The sequence below is a fragment of the Pangasianodon hypophthalmus genome, chromosome 5 (genome assembly GCF_027358585.1).
Source record: "Pangasianodon hypophthalmus isolate fPanHyp1 chromosome 5, fPanHyp1.pri, whole genome shotgun sequence".
Classification (NCBI taxonomy): domain Eukaryota; kingdom Metazoa; phylum Chordata; class Actinopteri; order Siluriformes; family Pangasiidae; genus Pangasianodon; species Pangasianodon hypophthalmus.
Genome location: NC_069714.1, coordinates 23,381,908 through 23,399,089, shown reverse-complemented (window position 1 = coordinate 23,399,089; position 17,182 = coordinate 23,381,908). Strand labels below are relative to the sequence as shown.

The following is a 17,182-nucleotide window of genomic DNA, read 5'->3' as shown; positions in this document are numbered from 1 at the left end:
ATAGTATAAATATCTATGCACAAAGTACAGTATTAAATGTAGGAGTGCCAATAATTCTGACACATCTGGTTTTGTTAAAAAATAAAATCTTCATATTAGTGAAAAAAAAAAAAAAAGGCTCAAAATGATCTTAAGACATGGATAACAAGGTAACAGACCAATAATAGTGTTTGTAAAGAAATGTTTGTGTTGATAATCAATCTAAAAATATGCTGTGCACAAAAACTTATTTTTACCCAACCTCAAAGCACAGACCACAAGACACAAGCCAGTCAAGAACAGCACTGACTGACAAGTCCATGATTACACTCTGCCTGGGTGAATTGTAGTCAAAGAACATATCCGGTGATGTCAACGTGTCATACTGCAAACCATCAGACATCAGCTCTGCACGCAGCCTGTGAGGGTCATGATATAGTTCATCCAATATATCATCTACAGCTACAGTCATCAAGATCACCACACAGTTTGACAAATAAGTTCTTTGAATATTCTTTTAGGTTTCTCATCAAGCTGTTTTTTTGTATTCATCATTGAAAGTGTCATAGTCATGTCGCTCCTACAACATGGCCCTAAATCTTTTCACAACACAGAGCTGCTGAATTCTGAAATCTGATTTGTCAGAAGGTGTTGATTAATGTTCTATTACAGCAGCTCTGACAATAGTTTATATTAATGCACTCGTTCTAAAATTCTATCATTTCCATAGTAACAACTTACACAGGAATTTACATGGTGGACGCTTCACATAAATGGATATTTATTAAAATAAAAAAAAAAAAAAAAAACACAAAACAAAACCTTGTGCAATCATTGATATGGTGAAGAGACGTTTATTTACCATATATGGAAGGAGTCTCCAGTGTCAGTACTTTGGTAACAGCGATAGGTAGTGCTAACTTTAGGTTTTCTGACAGGAAATTCTTCAGTTTCTTTGTACAAGCTGCATTTACTTTGTCTTATGAACTTCAACAAAGAGTAAAAAAAGAGAGGCTAGTGAACAGGAAGTGCCTGTTTATAGCTGCTATATGTCATAAAAGGAACTAACTTGTTTCGTGGAAGTTTCACAACACTAAATGTAGCTATAAATGGATAAAAAGTATGTGTCATTCTTTAATAAATAAAAGCATTGACGAATTGCTGTGATATAAGACGGAAAAGACACATCAGGATGTGCAGCTATAGGAAAATTCAGGGTGGTACCTCTAACTCTGTTTTGTGTTGGCACGTATCCACCACTCTGTCATTGATTATTTTTACTATAACTGCATGCCCTGTTGTGTTTCATATTCTTTACATCAAATGTAAGTAATAATACAAATCACTGATATGTGCTCCTGTGTTTCAGACTGAACCTCCCAACAGACTGAACTGAATTTATATCTTAATAAGGTGTTCAAATCTTTAATGTGAAGTAAATTAATGAGATCAGGACATACTTAAATAGGTTTCTAAAAATGGATGTAAGCTTGTGAATATTATTTGAATTCTAAATGGTCTGAACAACCAACAAAACCAACAATATATAAAGTGTAGTCCTCTGATTTACATATTAACATGTCTTAAATCCATTTTAATCTCGAGAACCAGAGATGCATTCAAATACAAGTGTAACTGCATGCGGTTGAAAAGAGAATCCAGTGCATATACAAAGCGCATTAAAAGACCATGGCTGCGTCCCAATTCACCTACTATCCGTCCTAAATAGTATCCGAAATTAGAGTTAGCGTGTCCCAAATCGTAGTATGTTGAAATGAGTATTCCCAAAGGTACCCGGATGGTCTACTGTGTCCGATAGATTTTCTAATTGTGGATCTGGGGACACTTTTTCAGCTAATATTACCCACAAATCCTTGCATGAGAAGGAGGAGGAGTTTTGTGACGGTTTGCTTCACCAAATTCAACCTGCAAACATGGTGGACGAGTGTAACGTCAGTGAAGTGCCTTCAGTATTTAGGCGTAAGAACTTAAATGTTAAGCACTAACCAGTTTTTTTAAGGAATAATGAATGAAGAAAAGCTGAAATGCAATGAGGTAGTTGGTTTACGGTGACAGCGTGCATAACTAGGCAACAACGTTCTCTTCCTTTACATGATGTGCTAGTATGTACCAGTACTTGCATACTTGTTTGCTACACACTCAAAAGTGTTTACTTTTTCTTCACAAAAAACAGTACATACTTTTAGTGCATAGTATAAGTAGGAGAATTGGGACGCAGCACAGGTGTTACCATGGGCTGTAAGTTTCACATCCCCTGATCAAAATAGAAATCAAAATTTGCTTTCAACAGTTCTTAACAAAACAAATATACTAAAAAGTTATTATATTGCCAGTTACAAAATGTACTGGTGTGCAGAAAGAGAAAAATTACAGCAGGATATACTTGCAACACCCCAAGTAAGAAAAGATTGTTTACTGTAATTCTGCAGTGAAACATGGCTAAAAATAAGGATTCATAGTGGTTAGAAAACATCGCCTTTTTTGTGAAATCCTCTGAAAGAAGGAGTACGCCTCTGTACTGCTTTAGCTCCTGCATTTCTGATATATGGAGCAAATTGGCAGATAAAGCAAATTGTTAATTTGCTAGATAAGTTAAGTAAGAAAGTTCTGATCCTGATTGCTGTGTGGGAATGCTGCTGAGAATGAAGCCACAAATGAGTGATCACACCTTTAAGTGGAATAGCTTTTTCCCAAAACCTTTAATTATGGTACATATTCCTGTATTTTTTTTTTAAGACAAAAATATAGTGCAAACATTACTGTGACCTCAGCACCAAGTGGAGCCCCAGTGGAAAGGAATGAAGGCAACGTCCAGGACGGTCCAGGTTCACATCATGTCCAGCTGTGTGAAAAGAAACACAAGCACACAATAAGGTTAGCCAAGCTCACACAGAATGCTAGTGTAAATAGAAAAACACATCCTACCAACAATCAGTACAGTTTCCACCCTTACTGATTAATTTAGCACCAACAAGGGCACTTACCAAATCATCCACGTCTCCTGCGTCCTCATGGGAAGGAGCAGCTGCCACTTCCTCTTTCTCTTCAAATGTCGAAAACTAGTGAAGGTATAGAGGTTTTTTTTTGTTAGGGCTAAATATACACAGGGCATAAATCTACATCGTAACAGCCATACACACTAAACCATACCCACCTTTTCTTTTTCATTGTCTTTAGAGAATAACAGAATGCTATCTTCTTAGTGTCACTAAATTACACAAGCTGGTTGAATGACTGTCAGACAAAAACCATGCGATGGTGTAAGCATTTAAATCACCTGGTTTGCCTCTTGCTTGGATACTGTGCTGCTCTCCACTTCATCCTTGCTGATTAGTGTTATAGAATCTGCAGACAGAAGTCTGAGTCAATCATGATGCCGTCTACTCACTCTTCAAACCCCAAAAAAAAAAACACAACATATACACACACCTGCAACGAGCAGATCCCAGAATTCCTGAAGATTCTTATCTGGAACGCTGTTCTTCAGAGACTGCATGTAGCTGTTGAAAAGGTCCGCATTTGATACCTGGAAAAGTTGAAATGACTTCAACACTTCAGCTGGCCCACGGTTCACGTACACATAGTCAATCCTTTAGTTTAACTATACTATATGTAGAGACCTGATACTGAATATTGATTCTGGCCTGAAATTCTGGATCAGTATCAGTCTGGAGTTTACATTTTTTTCCAGTCTGAATTAAAACATATTTAATCCTATGAACATATGAGGTTTTAACTAACCCAACAAAGATCCTGCACATGAACACAGGATGCCACCATCAGCCCTGTAATGTCTCCTATGGGATAGCAAATGCATTTAAAATTTTGTAGTCGCTCAGTTATTAAGATGTCAGTATCGGGTAAGTATTAGCCAATACTTAGAGCGTCTCTTTAGCTATCTGTAGGTTTTCAGAAACAGAACAATGAGATGATGACTTGAGGTGCTCATGGGACCATTTTCTTAATCTCAATCCCCACAGCTCAAAAAGAAAGTGTGACCTATCTAGCCCACTCCCACAGTTATCATTTTTGTTTGTACCATTTCCAATTCATTTAGTTGGTACTGTTTCGCCAAATATAAACAATTTAGTAAATTAAACCATAGCAACCCTGATCTGCTGCATCCAATACACTCCTGTGTTAATGAATGAGGTCTTTTGTGTCACACAAGCTTCATATCTCTATGAAGTTTTCTATCTCCTGAGTTTTCTTTAGCCTTGTTTTAAAGGCTGTGGTCTGAGGAAAAAACTGCACATGAAAAACCAGCCAATTTTGAAGGTGTGAACTGCATATACAGCAATTTCAATCATCTCACTGCTCTGTCTGGAAAATAAAGTTAACCACCTGCTTAGCGCGAGGCTGAATGCAAATAACCTCACATATCTATTAACGTATCTTTTGAACTTAAGTCACCAGTTCTGAATGTTTCTAAAAAGAAAAAATAGGAATTACATTTAAGTTATTATAAATTCATTTTAGATGTTTCAGACCCTCTCAAGCATCACATATCCCTGTAGACCTCTACAATTAAAAAACCTTTTAATTACAGTGAAGTGCTCTGATAATGATTATTATCTGGGATTAACACGTATTAGCACATTTCAGTGCACAGTCATTCACACAGCTCTGCAAACAAATGCCTAAAATGCCCACGAGTGCTTTGTCAGAAGACTCAACAGGTGTCCAGTGCACTCGAAATGACAATTCTTGTGACTCATCAGAAGCGACTCATCTGCTGTTTGCAACTATCAATGCTTGTGGTATATTGAGAACACTTAAAATTTCATTCAGTGCAGCCGCTGATGATTACCTTCCCCCTCACCTGACTGATAAAAGCACGAATGACGTAAGACAGTAAACACTCCAGATGTGTCGAGTGGGGACGTTAGTCTAAATATGACACACTTAGCAAAGGTAACTCTGTTAGCCCGCTAGAGAAGCTACAGACTGACAGTATTGATTGTAAAGTGAACTGAATATTGAGCCTTGATTGAGCATTCACCTTAATGGACTGCTCCCTAAAGGCCTGGACACATGCGATGGTCTTCATGTAATAGTCTGTGCTCCTGTTGCCCAGCAACTGCTCCATCCTGTGGGTGAGCTGCTCGCATGCTGTCGTAAGGACCAAAAACAAAACGAGTCAGTGGGACAGTAAAGCATGGACACGCAGGAAATGTTGCAAAACTATGACAAAGGTGACAAAAGCAATTATTTCAACAGACGTGTGAACCTGATCAGCTGTGAGTGATATTTCTGCAGATGACTAACACCATACTCAATAGAAACACCGGAGACATCAGAGTACACTCAGAAACTAATTTGTCAGTGGCGTACTAAAGTGTTCATTTGCTGAGCAGTGCTATGAATGCTTTTTTTTTTGACTGGGTGGGTGTAACAATAAATGGAAAAAGAAGACTGTTGAGGATAAATCAGAGATATTATTCAATTAATTAATTTTTTTACTTGCAAAGCTCTAAAGCCAATAATTAAAAGGTTTCAGTCAAGACCTATTTAAGTATCTAAGGACTGGTTGCTCTCAGGTCCTAAAGTGGAAAAAAATCACAAATTTAAAAAAAAAAAAAAAAAAAAATCATATATATGTTTTTTTCTTACTTGTGTAATTTTAGAGTATTTAATTTTTAAGAGTAGTATAAGAGTAGTATTGGTATTTAAGAGTAATTAATATTTTTACTTGCAAAGCTCTAAAGCCAATAATTAAAAGGTTTCAGTCAAGACCTATTTAAGTATCTAAGGACTGGTTGCTTTCAGGTCCTAAAATAAAATAAAAAAAATAAAATAAAAAATAAATAAATAATAATAAAAAAAATCATATATATGCTTTTTTCTTACTTGTCTAATTTTAGAGTATTTAAAATGAGTCTAAGCAAAAATGTTAATGTCGGGGGTTGAAAAGTATCGTGTCTAGTTTCAAATAGTTGTTGAATGACACATTAATTAAAACTAAACTAACTTGCCCTTGAATGAATGCTTGCTAGATATATACAGATACAAATATACAGATACAAAATGGGAGAGATGGTAAATCAGCTTTCACATCCGGAAGACACAAGATAGAGCCCGAAAATAACCTTGTTCAAGCATAGACATGATGCATGACTACACAATGTTAGGGAGCAATATTACTAACATGCTTTCACCCTCTGACTCAATCCTGTTCACCTTGGCTGATTTATACACTTAGAAAGATTTTAACCCATAAGTGTTCTTCAGCTGTCCCTTTACGGAAACCTTAAAACCCTTCTATTTGGAATCCTGTAAGAGTGTAGATCCTTTTAAGTAAGTTAAAAAATCCTTTTGCCACAGTGATGCAGACTTCACAAATCTGCTTGGTCAGAAGGTGTTGATTAATTTTCTACTTCAGCAGCTCTGACAGTAGTGCCAGCTGTAATTCAAATGGCAGGGTTATATTAATGCACTCATTCTAATATCTTATTGAGTTTATTTCTATTTTATTGTAATGCATTCATTCTAATACTAATATTGTTTCTATAATAACAGCTAATTCAGAGTGACTTGTATGATGGACGCTCCACAATAATGTAAGGTTAATAATAAACATATGAAACAACGTGCTGTTATTTAACCAAGAAAAATATATAATTGTGTTCATTTTTTTGTAAGCAGATGTTTAATCATCATTTATGGAAGTGTTCTCTAATGTTAGTGCTTTGTAACAGTAAGTTTCCTGCCACAGCAGAGACTTCAGAACAGAACATTTTGCCTTTTCCATTTTCTTGGTAACATGACAAGCTTTGTTTTTTTTTTGTTTATTTAACATCAAGAGAGAGAAAAAAAAGAGATACTGGTGAGAGAACGACTGTTTACAGCGACTATAACGTAAGTGATAACAGGAACTAACTTGTATCTCGGATGTTCCACAACACTAAACGTAACTATAAATGAATAAAATGTACGATATGCTGTTTTTTAACAAACAAACTTTAATCCTTGGCAAATTGCTGCAGTAAAAGAGGAATAAAACACATTGGGATGTGCTGTTATTGGAAAATAATCAACTTCAGGGTGTGAATAGTAACTACACTTTGCATTGGGTCACATTACATCACTCATGGATCATTTTCCTATTCATATATTATTTTATTAACTACCTAATTATGAACCCTTATAAAACACATTTTTAAGCGTTAAAACAAGCAAGATAACAAAAGAAATTTGAAAAACCCTGTTCATATCTCACCTTGGTCAAAGGGAATGGTCTTCTTTTGAACTAAAGTGCGGAAGTTTTCTGCAGGGTTCACGCTACCTACCTGCAAAGACAATACAATGATGTCAGTTTTGTTCAGAATCACATGGTAAAATCCTGAAACTCATTTGACGCTTTCTCACGGAGGTAATGTTTCCCTCTGAAGTCTCTGCTAGGCTGAATCTCTCCCCTTCATCCATTTTGAACTTCTTAGCGTCTGGCTCCTCAGTGCTACGTGGAAAAACAGAGTACAATCTTTTAAGCACCAGAGAAAACCTAAATCAAATAACACATAAGGCTACTCTTCTGAGTCTATTCATGGTGTACATTACGACAGATATAAGGATTTTCCATGTTTGCTTGTCTTTCCCTTTGGAAAACCAGATAAATGTTCCTTGGGTATAAATTAAGTTTAGTCTTAGACTAATAAGGAGCTTCAGAGTGGAATCATCATTATTGATTCTATGCTAAGTGCTTAGCAATGCAACTCATCTCCCGCAGTCCCCAGACCTCCCTCCTTTCTTGCTGACCAGAGAGTTTTTTTTTTTTTTTTTTTTTTACCTATTCCCAAACACATCCGCACTGGTCTTCTGGCCCTTCTTTTGCACCACCTCCTTCAGGGTGAAGAGTTTCTTCATCTCCTGCAGAGGTGCAGGGCAGCGGGCAGAGACGGCCTGGGGCCGATCCAGCATCCGCTTAAGCCACGGCTCTATAGGGGGCAGGGGTGCGTCTGGTTTCACACCACGATGGTGTAGGCACTGCAGTAATGAGAAAAAAACAACAATGTCTATTACATTTCTAAGCAGACAAACTTTAGTAAACCTAAAAAACCCCTGTAGGATTACTTTGAAATTATAGTACACAGTTGGAGAAGAGAATGATTTATAATCCCACTATCCAGTGTCACACAGACAACTTTTGAGTCTGGGTCCTCACAAATTTTCTTCCTCATGTCATCTCAGTACATTTTTTTGTTGCTCATCAATGAAAATAAATCAACATATGAATTTCTATTAAGACGCTTTGTGTCTATTGTTACAATTGTTCTTAACTGGTTTAAATCTTATTTGACTCACAGAAGCTTTTCAGTTAGCATTGCGAAGTTCACCTCCTCTTCAGCCCATCTCACCTGCCGAGTGCTGCAGGGCCCCATTCTTGCCCTGGATTTATTATTTTATTTTCCATTTACATGCTCCCTATAGGGGCTATCTTTAAGAGACGTGGGGTGTCTTTTCACTGTTGAAAAGCTGACGATACCCAAATCTACTTGCCTCTGAAACCTGGAGACTCAACTGCTCTTGAACCACTTTTGACTTGCCTAAAAGTACTATCATCATGGCTCTCTTCAAATTCTTACATTTAAATGAAGTAAAACGGAGATTGCTTTTTTGGTCCGGGGTCTACCACACCAAATTTAATACCTAACTTGGATCAACTTGCATCCTATAATAAACCACATGTAAACAAATCTTGGCATTTTACTGGATAGTGATCTCAAACTTGACAAGCAGATTAATGCAGCTGTCAGATCAAATTTCTTTTCAACTTAGGCTCTTAGCCAAGGTCAAGTCTTTTCTAACTTTTAAGGATCTTCAAAAAGTGACTCATGGTTTTATCTCTTCTGGTCTGGATTATTGCAACTCTCTCTACACTGGAATTATTCATCTATGACATCTATGGCCCAATTATAATTAGTCCAGAATGCTGCCAGACTCCTGTCGGGGCACACAGAAGCGCGAACACATTACCCCTATTCTTGCTTCACTACACTGGCTACTGGTGTGCTACAGAATTGATTTCAAAACACTCTTACTGTTTTAGAAATCTCTGAACAATCTAGCTCCTTCATACCTTACGGAGCTTCTATCGGTTCAAAATCCCTCTAGAACTCACAGGTCATGTGATCAAGCTCTACTAACGGTTCCCAGATCTAGACTGAAGCTTAGGGGTGATCGTAAATGTGCTTTCACTGTGGCTGGCATTAAGGTTTGGAATAGCCTGCCTCTACACATTAGAACTGCTTCTACCTCAGCTATTTTCAAATCCAAGTTCAAAACGTATTTCTTTTCCTTGGCATTTGACCAGCCTTAGAGATAGTTTTAAATTTGTTATGTGATTGTTATGTAACAACAGTTACAATGTTACTGATAATTTTATTTCTATTTTAGCTTTTGTAATTATTCTTGTAAAGCATTTTGGTCAACCTATGCTGTTTTTAATGGTGCTATATAAAGAAAATTGACATATAAATAAAAGTGATTTGAACAGAATTGAGATGAAGTCCCTTAAATCTCCCTTGAGATTCAAGTCTGCTTTAAAGCAAAGTATATAACTGACTATACAAAGCCATTCTAGGGGCCTCTATCAAATTCCATGGCCATAAATTATAGTTCACTATTCAAGTTTAAGTACACGGCATTCATTCTTTGAAGTTATGGCTCAATTTTCTCCCCACAGATATATCATCAATTGTATCCATGGGTTAAACTAAACACATGAAATTCTTTTTTGAGTCAGAAATATAGATCAAGTTGTGGTAACAAAAACAGAAAAAAAAAAAATAGATATTCAAAACTAACCACAAGCACAGCAGTTTTCCACTCTGCCCTCTGGCTGATTTGAGGCAATATCCTGCACAAACCAAGCTTTTAAATAAGCTGTGTGGATCTCTTACCTGGAAGAGTCTCTGAAACTGTGGGTTAGGGATTTTGTTGACTTTGAATATGTCCTCCATCTCTCCATCTTCACTCTCCTCCACCAGCATCATAGAGTTGATGAGATTGTCCACTGCTGACAGCTGAGCCTCTGGGTAAAGAGAGACAGAACTGCATTTATAAAAAGGTTCAGGACAAGTCTGACAGCCAACGAAAATGATCAATGTTTCATCATCTACCTACATCTTTTCTCATTTTTATAAAAGTCCAAACCAAGCAACATTGGATTTACTTGAAAAACTTGAAGGTTATTAGAGTATAGTAATCTTATCGTATAAATCCTAATGAATAGTAATGCTACACTGAACAGCAACATTCCTATGGCTATAAAATGCTTCACACTGTCTGTTATTGTGAATCATCTGTTTCACGCATGCTGATATTTACTTACTCACTGTAAAGCCTCCACAATAAATGGAATAACAGCATATTTTTCCAGGTTCGGCAAATCTGGTGGGTTAGTGGCGCACAGACGTTTGTAGTTTTTTTTTTTGTTTGTTTTTTGTTTTTAATTTGTAGTATTAGCGACATTGATGATTTTATACTGGATTCTCCCTTTTCATTTAAAATGGCCTTTCGCATAAACAGTTAATGCCCACGTCTCACCGATTTTTAAGTAGATAATCCCACCACGATACTCCAGACCTGTGCCTAAGAACTGCTGCTGTAATCATAGACTATGATGATCATATTAAACATCCTTTTAACACATACAGTACAGTTTCACTTAGTATACAGTTGTGGAAGAGTAATGATTTAAAATTCCACTATATGGTTTCAACCAAAAGAGGATGGCGTCCTTTTTTATTCTGGGTCTTTTTAAGTTTTCTTCCTCATGTTGTCTCAGGGAGTTTTTCCTTGTCACTGTTGTCTCTGGCCTGCTCATTAAGGATCTAAACCTACATCAGGATTTCTGAAAGTGGCTTCGTGACATTATCTACTGTTAAAAGTGTTAGAGGTACAAACATTACTAACTAAGAAAATCCTAGCAGGCAGAGAAAAAAATGGAATTGTACCACAAACACCATAGCGTATGTCAGTGAACAAGAAAGCGTACGATTTAGTAATAAGCCCCATTTTTTTCACTGAACAAAAATAACACAGTCCTCCTTCTTGGTCTCTACTGACTCATAAGACCAAGGCTTGTGAATTCACAGATCAAAGTTCACCTAGATAAAGTCTACGTGCAGCGAAAGAAATCACAGCAAATGCATGTCTTTCATATCCCATATCCTTTCTTCTTCAGTTAACTGGCTTTTTTTTTTCAAAGGGAGAATTTTATTCACATTTGCTCTAATCACTGCTTTAGCTAACAAAGCTGAAAAGTGTAGCGTTCAGTTTCCCATACTGACATAGCAAGGGGTCAAAAATCATAAATGCTATGGCTAAACCATGGATGTTTGCAGCTCTAACAACCAGCAGCGATGTTGTGTTTTGCAACTTGGCCTAAATCAATGTTCCTCATATTGACTGTTCACTGCACATAGCAAGAGAAGTCAATTTGTGTTGAGGTGTTTGTGTGTGTGGGTTGTGACGTAAACCAGAGGTGCCAACACTGCTAACAAGAAAATCCTAGCAGGCAGAGAGAGAGAGAGAAAAAAAATGTAACTTTATAACAAATATCCTAGCATATATCTACGGGTGAGGTGTGTAATTTTATTTTACTTTTTCCAGATGTGATCCAAGTAACAGTAAGAACAAATGTCTGGTGTGAGCACTACTTAGCAATAAGCAGGTACTCCATATTTTTATTGACTAAAAATACAACAGTCCTGCTTTCTACTGGCTCACAAGACCAATACACAGGTCAAACACTGCCAGAAAAAAATATATGACTTGTTTTAAATATGAATGTAAACAAGACGAGTCAGTTCAAATAACTATGTTAAGGTGATTATGTAATATTCATGACAGACATACTTGATTTAGGTTCTAATAGATGGCTCATCCAAGAGAAACAATTTGGCAATTAGATCTGAATTTCCACATTTCACAAAAAAAAAAAAAAAAAAAAAAAAACCACACACAAATTGTCCAGCTTACACTGGTCGGTTGGATACTGTGGCTTCTCACCTGATGGAACAAATTTCTTGTTGTTCTCCAGTGAAGGGAATGTGAACTGACGGAGATCCTCCATGTATGGTAACTGCACATACACCAAGCACTGGGGAGTGGAGGAAGGAAGGACAGTGACTCCAGTGTGACACACATAGCATGAGGCATACTTCTCTATGACTCAGACCCACATACCTCGTATTTGTCTTTGATGCAAGGAAAAGCTGCTCCTACTTGTGGGTTGCTGCGGCGGTCATAAACATAACGAACAATAGCCACCATCTTCAGGCTGTCCAGAGCGTGAATCAGAGCGGAGAGCGCAACAGCTGCATGCTGAACACACACACACATACGCACACGTATTTACCAACAGCATGTTTTTTTTTTTGCCAATGCAAACTAGGACTGGCCTTAAATGCGACTGACAAAAACGTGTATTTTCTAAATGTCTTCGAAATAACCTAAAACTGTATGCATAATCTGTGTCAGGAAAAAAATGCGTTGTAGTAACAACACTGACATACCAAACTACACTCACCTCATCATCTTTGGCAGCAAAAACCTTAACAATCTGTTGGCCCATGAACTGATGGCGATAAATCTGCATGAAAGAAACACACTTTACAACAGATCCTAATATTATATAAACAAACCACACCCATGTGTGAAGAACATCTGATTTTGTGAATTAAAAGGTTAGCATCCAAACATAATGCATACTGGAGGGACTGTGTTTTTTTTTTCCAAGTCTGAACACTGATGCTGCTGAATTCAGAAAGTGTGGTGAATATTTAGATCCTAAAGGAAGAGGATGGCTTTTACACTGGTCTGAGATCAGATTTGTTACACTGGATGGCAGGGAACCGTTGCAACATCACTTTAAGAACAGGAACTCCTAGTTACTGATTTAAGGAGAAAGTGCGCCATCTAGTGGTGAACAACTCACCAGCTCCTGCTTGGTAAAGCCAAGCACAGCAAAGCTTTTTCCATCTGACTTGTACTTCATCTGCTCTTGGTCCACTTTGGAGAACGGGACAATGTCACTGCCGTACCGGAAACCTAACAGGAAGGAGAGAGAGAAAAAGAACATGGCTTAATTAGCTACCACTGAAGTACAAACTGGCTATACAAATGTACTGATGAAATGACATATAATAACCAATATACAAACCCTGCTATCAAGACAATGCCTTTTTTTTTTTTTTAACCTTAACTGGATAAATAAGTAAAAAAAAAAAATTTTAAAGAAGGGTGAGGGTCTAAGAAATCAAAGGGCCACCTCTCACCCTGAATGACATCATCTTTCTGCACTTCAGTCTCATTGTCATCGCTGAGGCAGTAGACTGTGTCCCTTTTTACATCATCTTTCTGGTGACTCTCAGCATCGACTATGACCCAGGTCTTCTTAATCTTCTCCTCACACACCTTTACAGGAAAGAAAAATACACCAAATAAGGCTCTTTAACAGTGCTATAATACCATGTGTTGCATAAGTATTCACCCCCTTGAACCAACCACAATATGTCTCTAACATATGAAAGTGCAGGATTTTTTTTATTATTATTATTATTGTGACCGGGTGATTATTATTATTATTTTTTTTTTTTTTACACTATTCTTTGCAATCTCTACAGACTGTTGGCACCAACAACCATGCTGAGGTCAAAGTAACTGAGATCTGAAATATTTTTCTCATTTTGACTTTGATTGCTCTGCTGACAAATGATTGGCTGATTGGATAATTGCATGAATGAGCAGGTGATCCTATTAAAGTGTTTGCTAGGTGTATAAATTCTCACTCAGGGTCATGTTTCAGTTCTACTTTATCTCTTTATCATCTCTTTACAAAATAATTATCTGCAGTGATAGTGAGTGAACAATCACACACTACCCTTACACACCGTGCCCTCTGGCACCTTTCCCGCAGTGACTCACAGCTGAAACCTCAGATTTTCTTTAATACAGCTGCTGCTGTAAAGTTTAAGGACAACTCACAGTTTTGTATCCGATGATGCGGATGGATAGGGAGCTTCCAATAGTAAGCTGACAGGGCCACCCCATCGGCCGTCTCTCAATCCGCTTAAAGATGGACAGCTTCTCCACAGCATCGCTGTTAAACAGAGAAACAAATATATCCAAAAAATTAGAGCTTGAAGTATTTAATTATTTCCCTAGAGTGATGTACAGGCTTGTAGAGACCTGGACTTGGGCTTAAGTCTGATCAAGTGATTATTTTTAATGACTTACCAAGTGAACTGAACCTGTTCATCTGAGACTTGAGTCTCGGTTAGGACTTAGGTAGGTTATGTGAATACTTGTTTCTTTAGCATTAAATAGTTCTTTGCAAACAATGTTATTACAGCCTACTACTAGTTATTTAAATTAGAAACAGCCTACATTTTAAACCATCAGTTTTAAACAGGTGGGACATAAATCTGTACACATAATTCAGACAAATGTTAAGTGAGGAAGGGCGAAAGGGTTATAACTCACTTTTTATAGTCACGCAAGTTTCTCTTGAAAATCAGGCTTGTATAAACAAACTCCCACAAACCAAGAGGTTAAATCTTAATTCTGTATGACATGGGTTAATATGCCAAATGTCCACTGCACCTGAAAGTGTAGACCTCATCTAGGCCATCTTCTTCATCCAGAGATGTCATGACCTGCCTGACCATCTCCAGCCCCTGCTTCTGCTCCCTGCTCAAGCCTTTTCCACTCTGGGGTGGAGGCCTCGGACCTGCATCTCCAGCAGCCCCTTCATCTGCATCCACAGGGAATGGCAGACTACACACACGCACGCACACACACTCTCTTCAGGCATGTGATCTCACACTTTAGGCTGTATTTTTCAGAATACTAGAACATAATGACACAAGTAATACAATGCATATATATTGTTATCATTTAAAAAACTCTCACAAGAACTGCAGGGTAATGCCAGCTTTTTTTAAGTTGCCAATGATGATGTCCAGCTGATCTGCGCAGGCCGGTGTGTTGAGGTCAGTGAGTACGGCGATATTCAGCCTCTCATACTTTTTCCCCCTAATCAACACATCAGGTCATTTAACCTTTAGGAATCTTAAAATATATCAATATATGGCAAGGCAATAAATAAATGAACTTACATGGTTTCCTTCTGTAGAAGGTCCATGCATACGACGAGAGCATCAAGCCCTGGAAGCCATCAGGTCAAGGATTTGATAACGTCTGATGTTCAGTGCGTAACATCAACAATACTGACAAAATCTAGACACTGCATATCTCTGTGTCTCTCTCTCATATATATATGTGTGTGTGTGTGTGTGTGTGTGCACTGAACTGGTACTACTCGTTAATATTTGCGTGGGGGTTGATAATGCAGGATAAGCACATGTATCTGGCATTGGTATCATAATTAATTACTTCTAAGTAATGACACAGCTTGTTACACTTGCTAGTACTAGTACAAAGAATCATGTCAGCTATATGACTTTAAAAAAGAACTGAATACTAAATAAATAAATAAAGCAGAACGAACAAATTATATGAGACATATGAGAGAAAAAAAATCGATTCGAAAGGATACAGTCAGCATGCTGACCACCAGGCTGAAGGTTATGTTCAATTTCCTCCAGCAGCTCGAAGTCGGCCATCATCAGATGTCGGTGTATGCAGATGTTCTGGTACTGGCCATCTTGAGCGAGTGAATTCTTGGTGTCATCCGTTCCAAAGAGAACCAGACCCAGCTCATTTTTGTTTTCAGCAAAGACCTAAAATGATTGTAATATCACGCTCAGACTGTGAATATCAGCAAAGTGATGGATATTTGAAAGTATTACAGTAAAATGTTTTTTACTAACATATATTACCTGACGCTGGATGAATTTCTGAATGATCTTCTTAGCTTGCTCGAATGGGGCTTCCTCACCAGGGGCTGAGTTACTCATAGAGAAGCCCACATCCATGCAAAGCACCACAGCTGACTGCAGAGAGAGAGAGAAAGAAAGAAAGAAAGAAAGAAAGAAAGAAAGAAAGAAAACACTCAGAGTGTGCACTTAAATGTGAACTAAACCTGCACTCTTGTCACTGCATTCAGCTCACACACACAGAGGGTGAAAGTGATTTTTGGAGAGGAGCGATGTGTGGCTATGGGGTGGATGATATGACAAAAAATATATTATATACCTTTCATGCATCCATCCATCCATTTTCCATACCACTTATCCTACACAGGGTCGTGGGGAGCCTGGAGCCTATCCCAGGGGACTCAGGGTGCAGGGTGGTGGACACCCGGGATGGGGTACCAACGCATCACAGGGTACAATCACGCACACACACACACACACACACACACTACAGACAATTTAGAAATGCCAATCAGCCTACAACGCATGTCTTTGGACTGGGGGAGGAAACCGCGGTACCCAGAGGAAACCCCTGAAGCACAGGGAGAACATGCAAACTCCACACACCCACACACAGGGTGGAGGCAGGAATCGAGCCTCCAACCCTGGAGGTGAGAGGCTGGCGTGCTGACCACTGAGCCACCGTGACCACCCAACCCCGCCCTCTCCTCCCTCTCCTTTGTGAACAACTTTTATAGCTGAAATTGTACCCATATTTCACTCCGGGTTGGAGGAATGCAGTATCATTCAGTATTTCACTAACGTGAAACACTATATCAGCAGATTATTGTTGGCGGAAATAGATTCTAAATCCACATGCGTACTTTGTATACATTGCGAATGTGTATATTTTGTTACTTTTGACTAATTACTGGCATTTTTTTTATTTTAGTATTTGACGTTAATCTCTGCACTCATTCAGACAAGTCCGAACATGTTGCTAAGTCTATCTGCAAACTTTTATGCAATTATCGTAAAACCCAAACAGCACGTACACAAAGACAACTGTGTTAACATTCACGCACAAGTATTAATCTATTTAATATCTCACTTGTGTTTGAATTATATATATATACACATATATACTGTATATGTTTTTTGTTACCTTGGATGCTCGCGCCATCTCGATGGTTTCACACTGTTATGAGTCCGGAGAGAACATACAGACGCGACACAAGTCGTTCCGACCGAAATGGTTCCGGGCGTCATGTTATAACGCCCATGCATTATGTAACTAGCTATTGAATTATATAAAGAGGTAATCAGAATGTTCATTCATTTTTTTTTTTTGTATTTACTTT

At 37.9% G+C, this 17,182-nt stretch overlaps 1 protein-coding gene across 1 annotated transcript; it reads right to left on the bottom strand.

Annotated features, from left to right (window-relative positions):
- Window positions 1–817: 817 nt before the first annotated feature.
- xrcc5 (X-ray repair complementing defective repair in Chinese hamster cells 5) lies at window positions 818–17,107 on the bottom strand. Its single transcript, XM_026913213.3, has 21 exons — window positions 16,987–17,107; window positions 15,846–15,959; window positions 15,563–15,746; window positions 15,123–15,171; window positions 14,917–15,039; window positions 14,608–14,781; window positions 13,990–14,104; window positions 13,281–13,419; window positions 12,941–13,053; window positions 12,533–12,595; window positions 12,190–12,327; window positions 12,013–12,103; window positions 9,900–10,030; window positions 7,787–7,983; window positions 7,369–7,456; window positions 7,220–7,289; window positions 5,003–5,112; window positions 3,430–3,526; window positions 3,278–3,345; window positions 2,985–3,059; window positions 818–2,842 (listed from the first exon to the last, which is right to left on the bottom strand). Exons 1-21 carry the CDS (start codon window positions 17,002–17,004, stop codon window positions 2,828–2,830), a joined length of 2,172 nt encoding a protein of 723 aa, XP_026769014.3. The 5' UTR covers window positions 17,005–17,107; the 3' UTR covers window positions 818–2,827.
- Window positions 17,108–17,182: the final 75 nt, after the last annotated feature.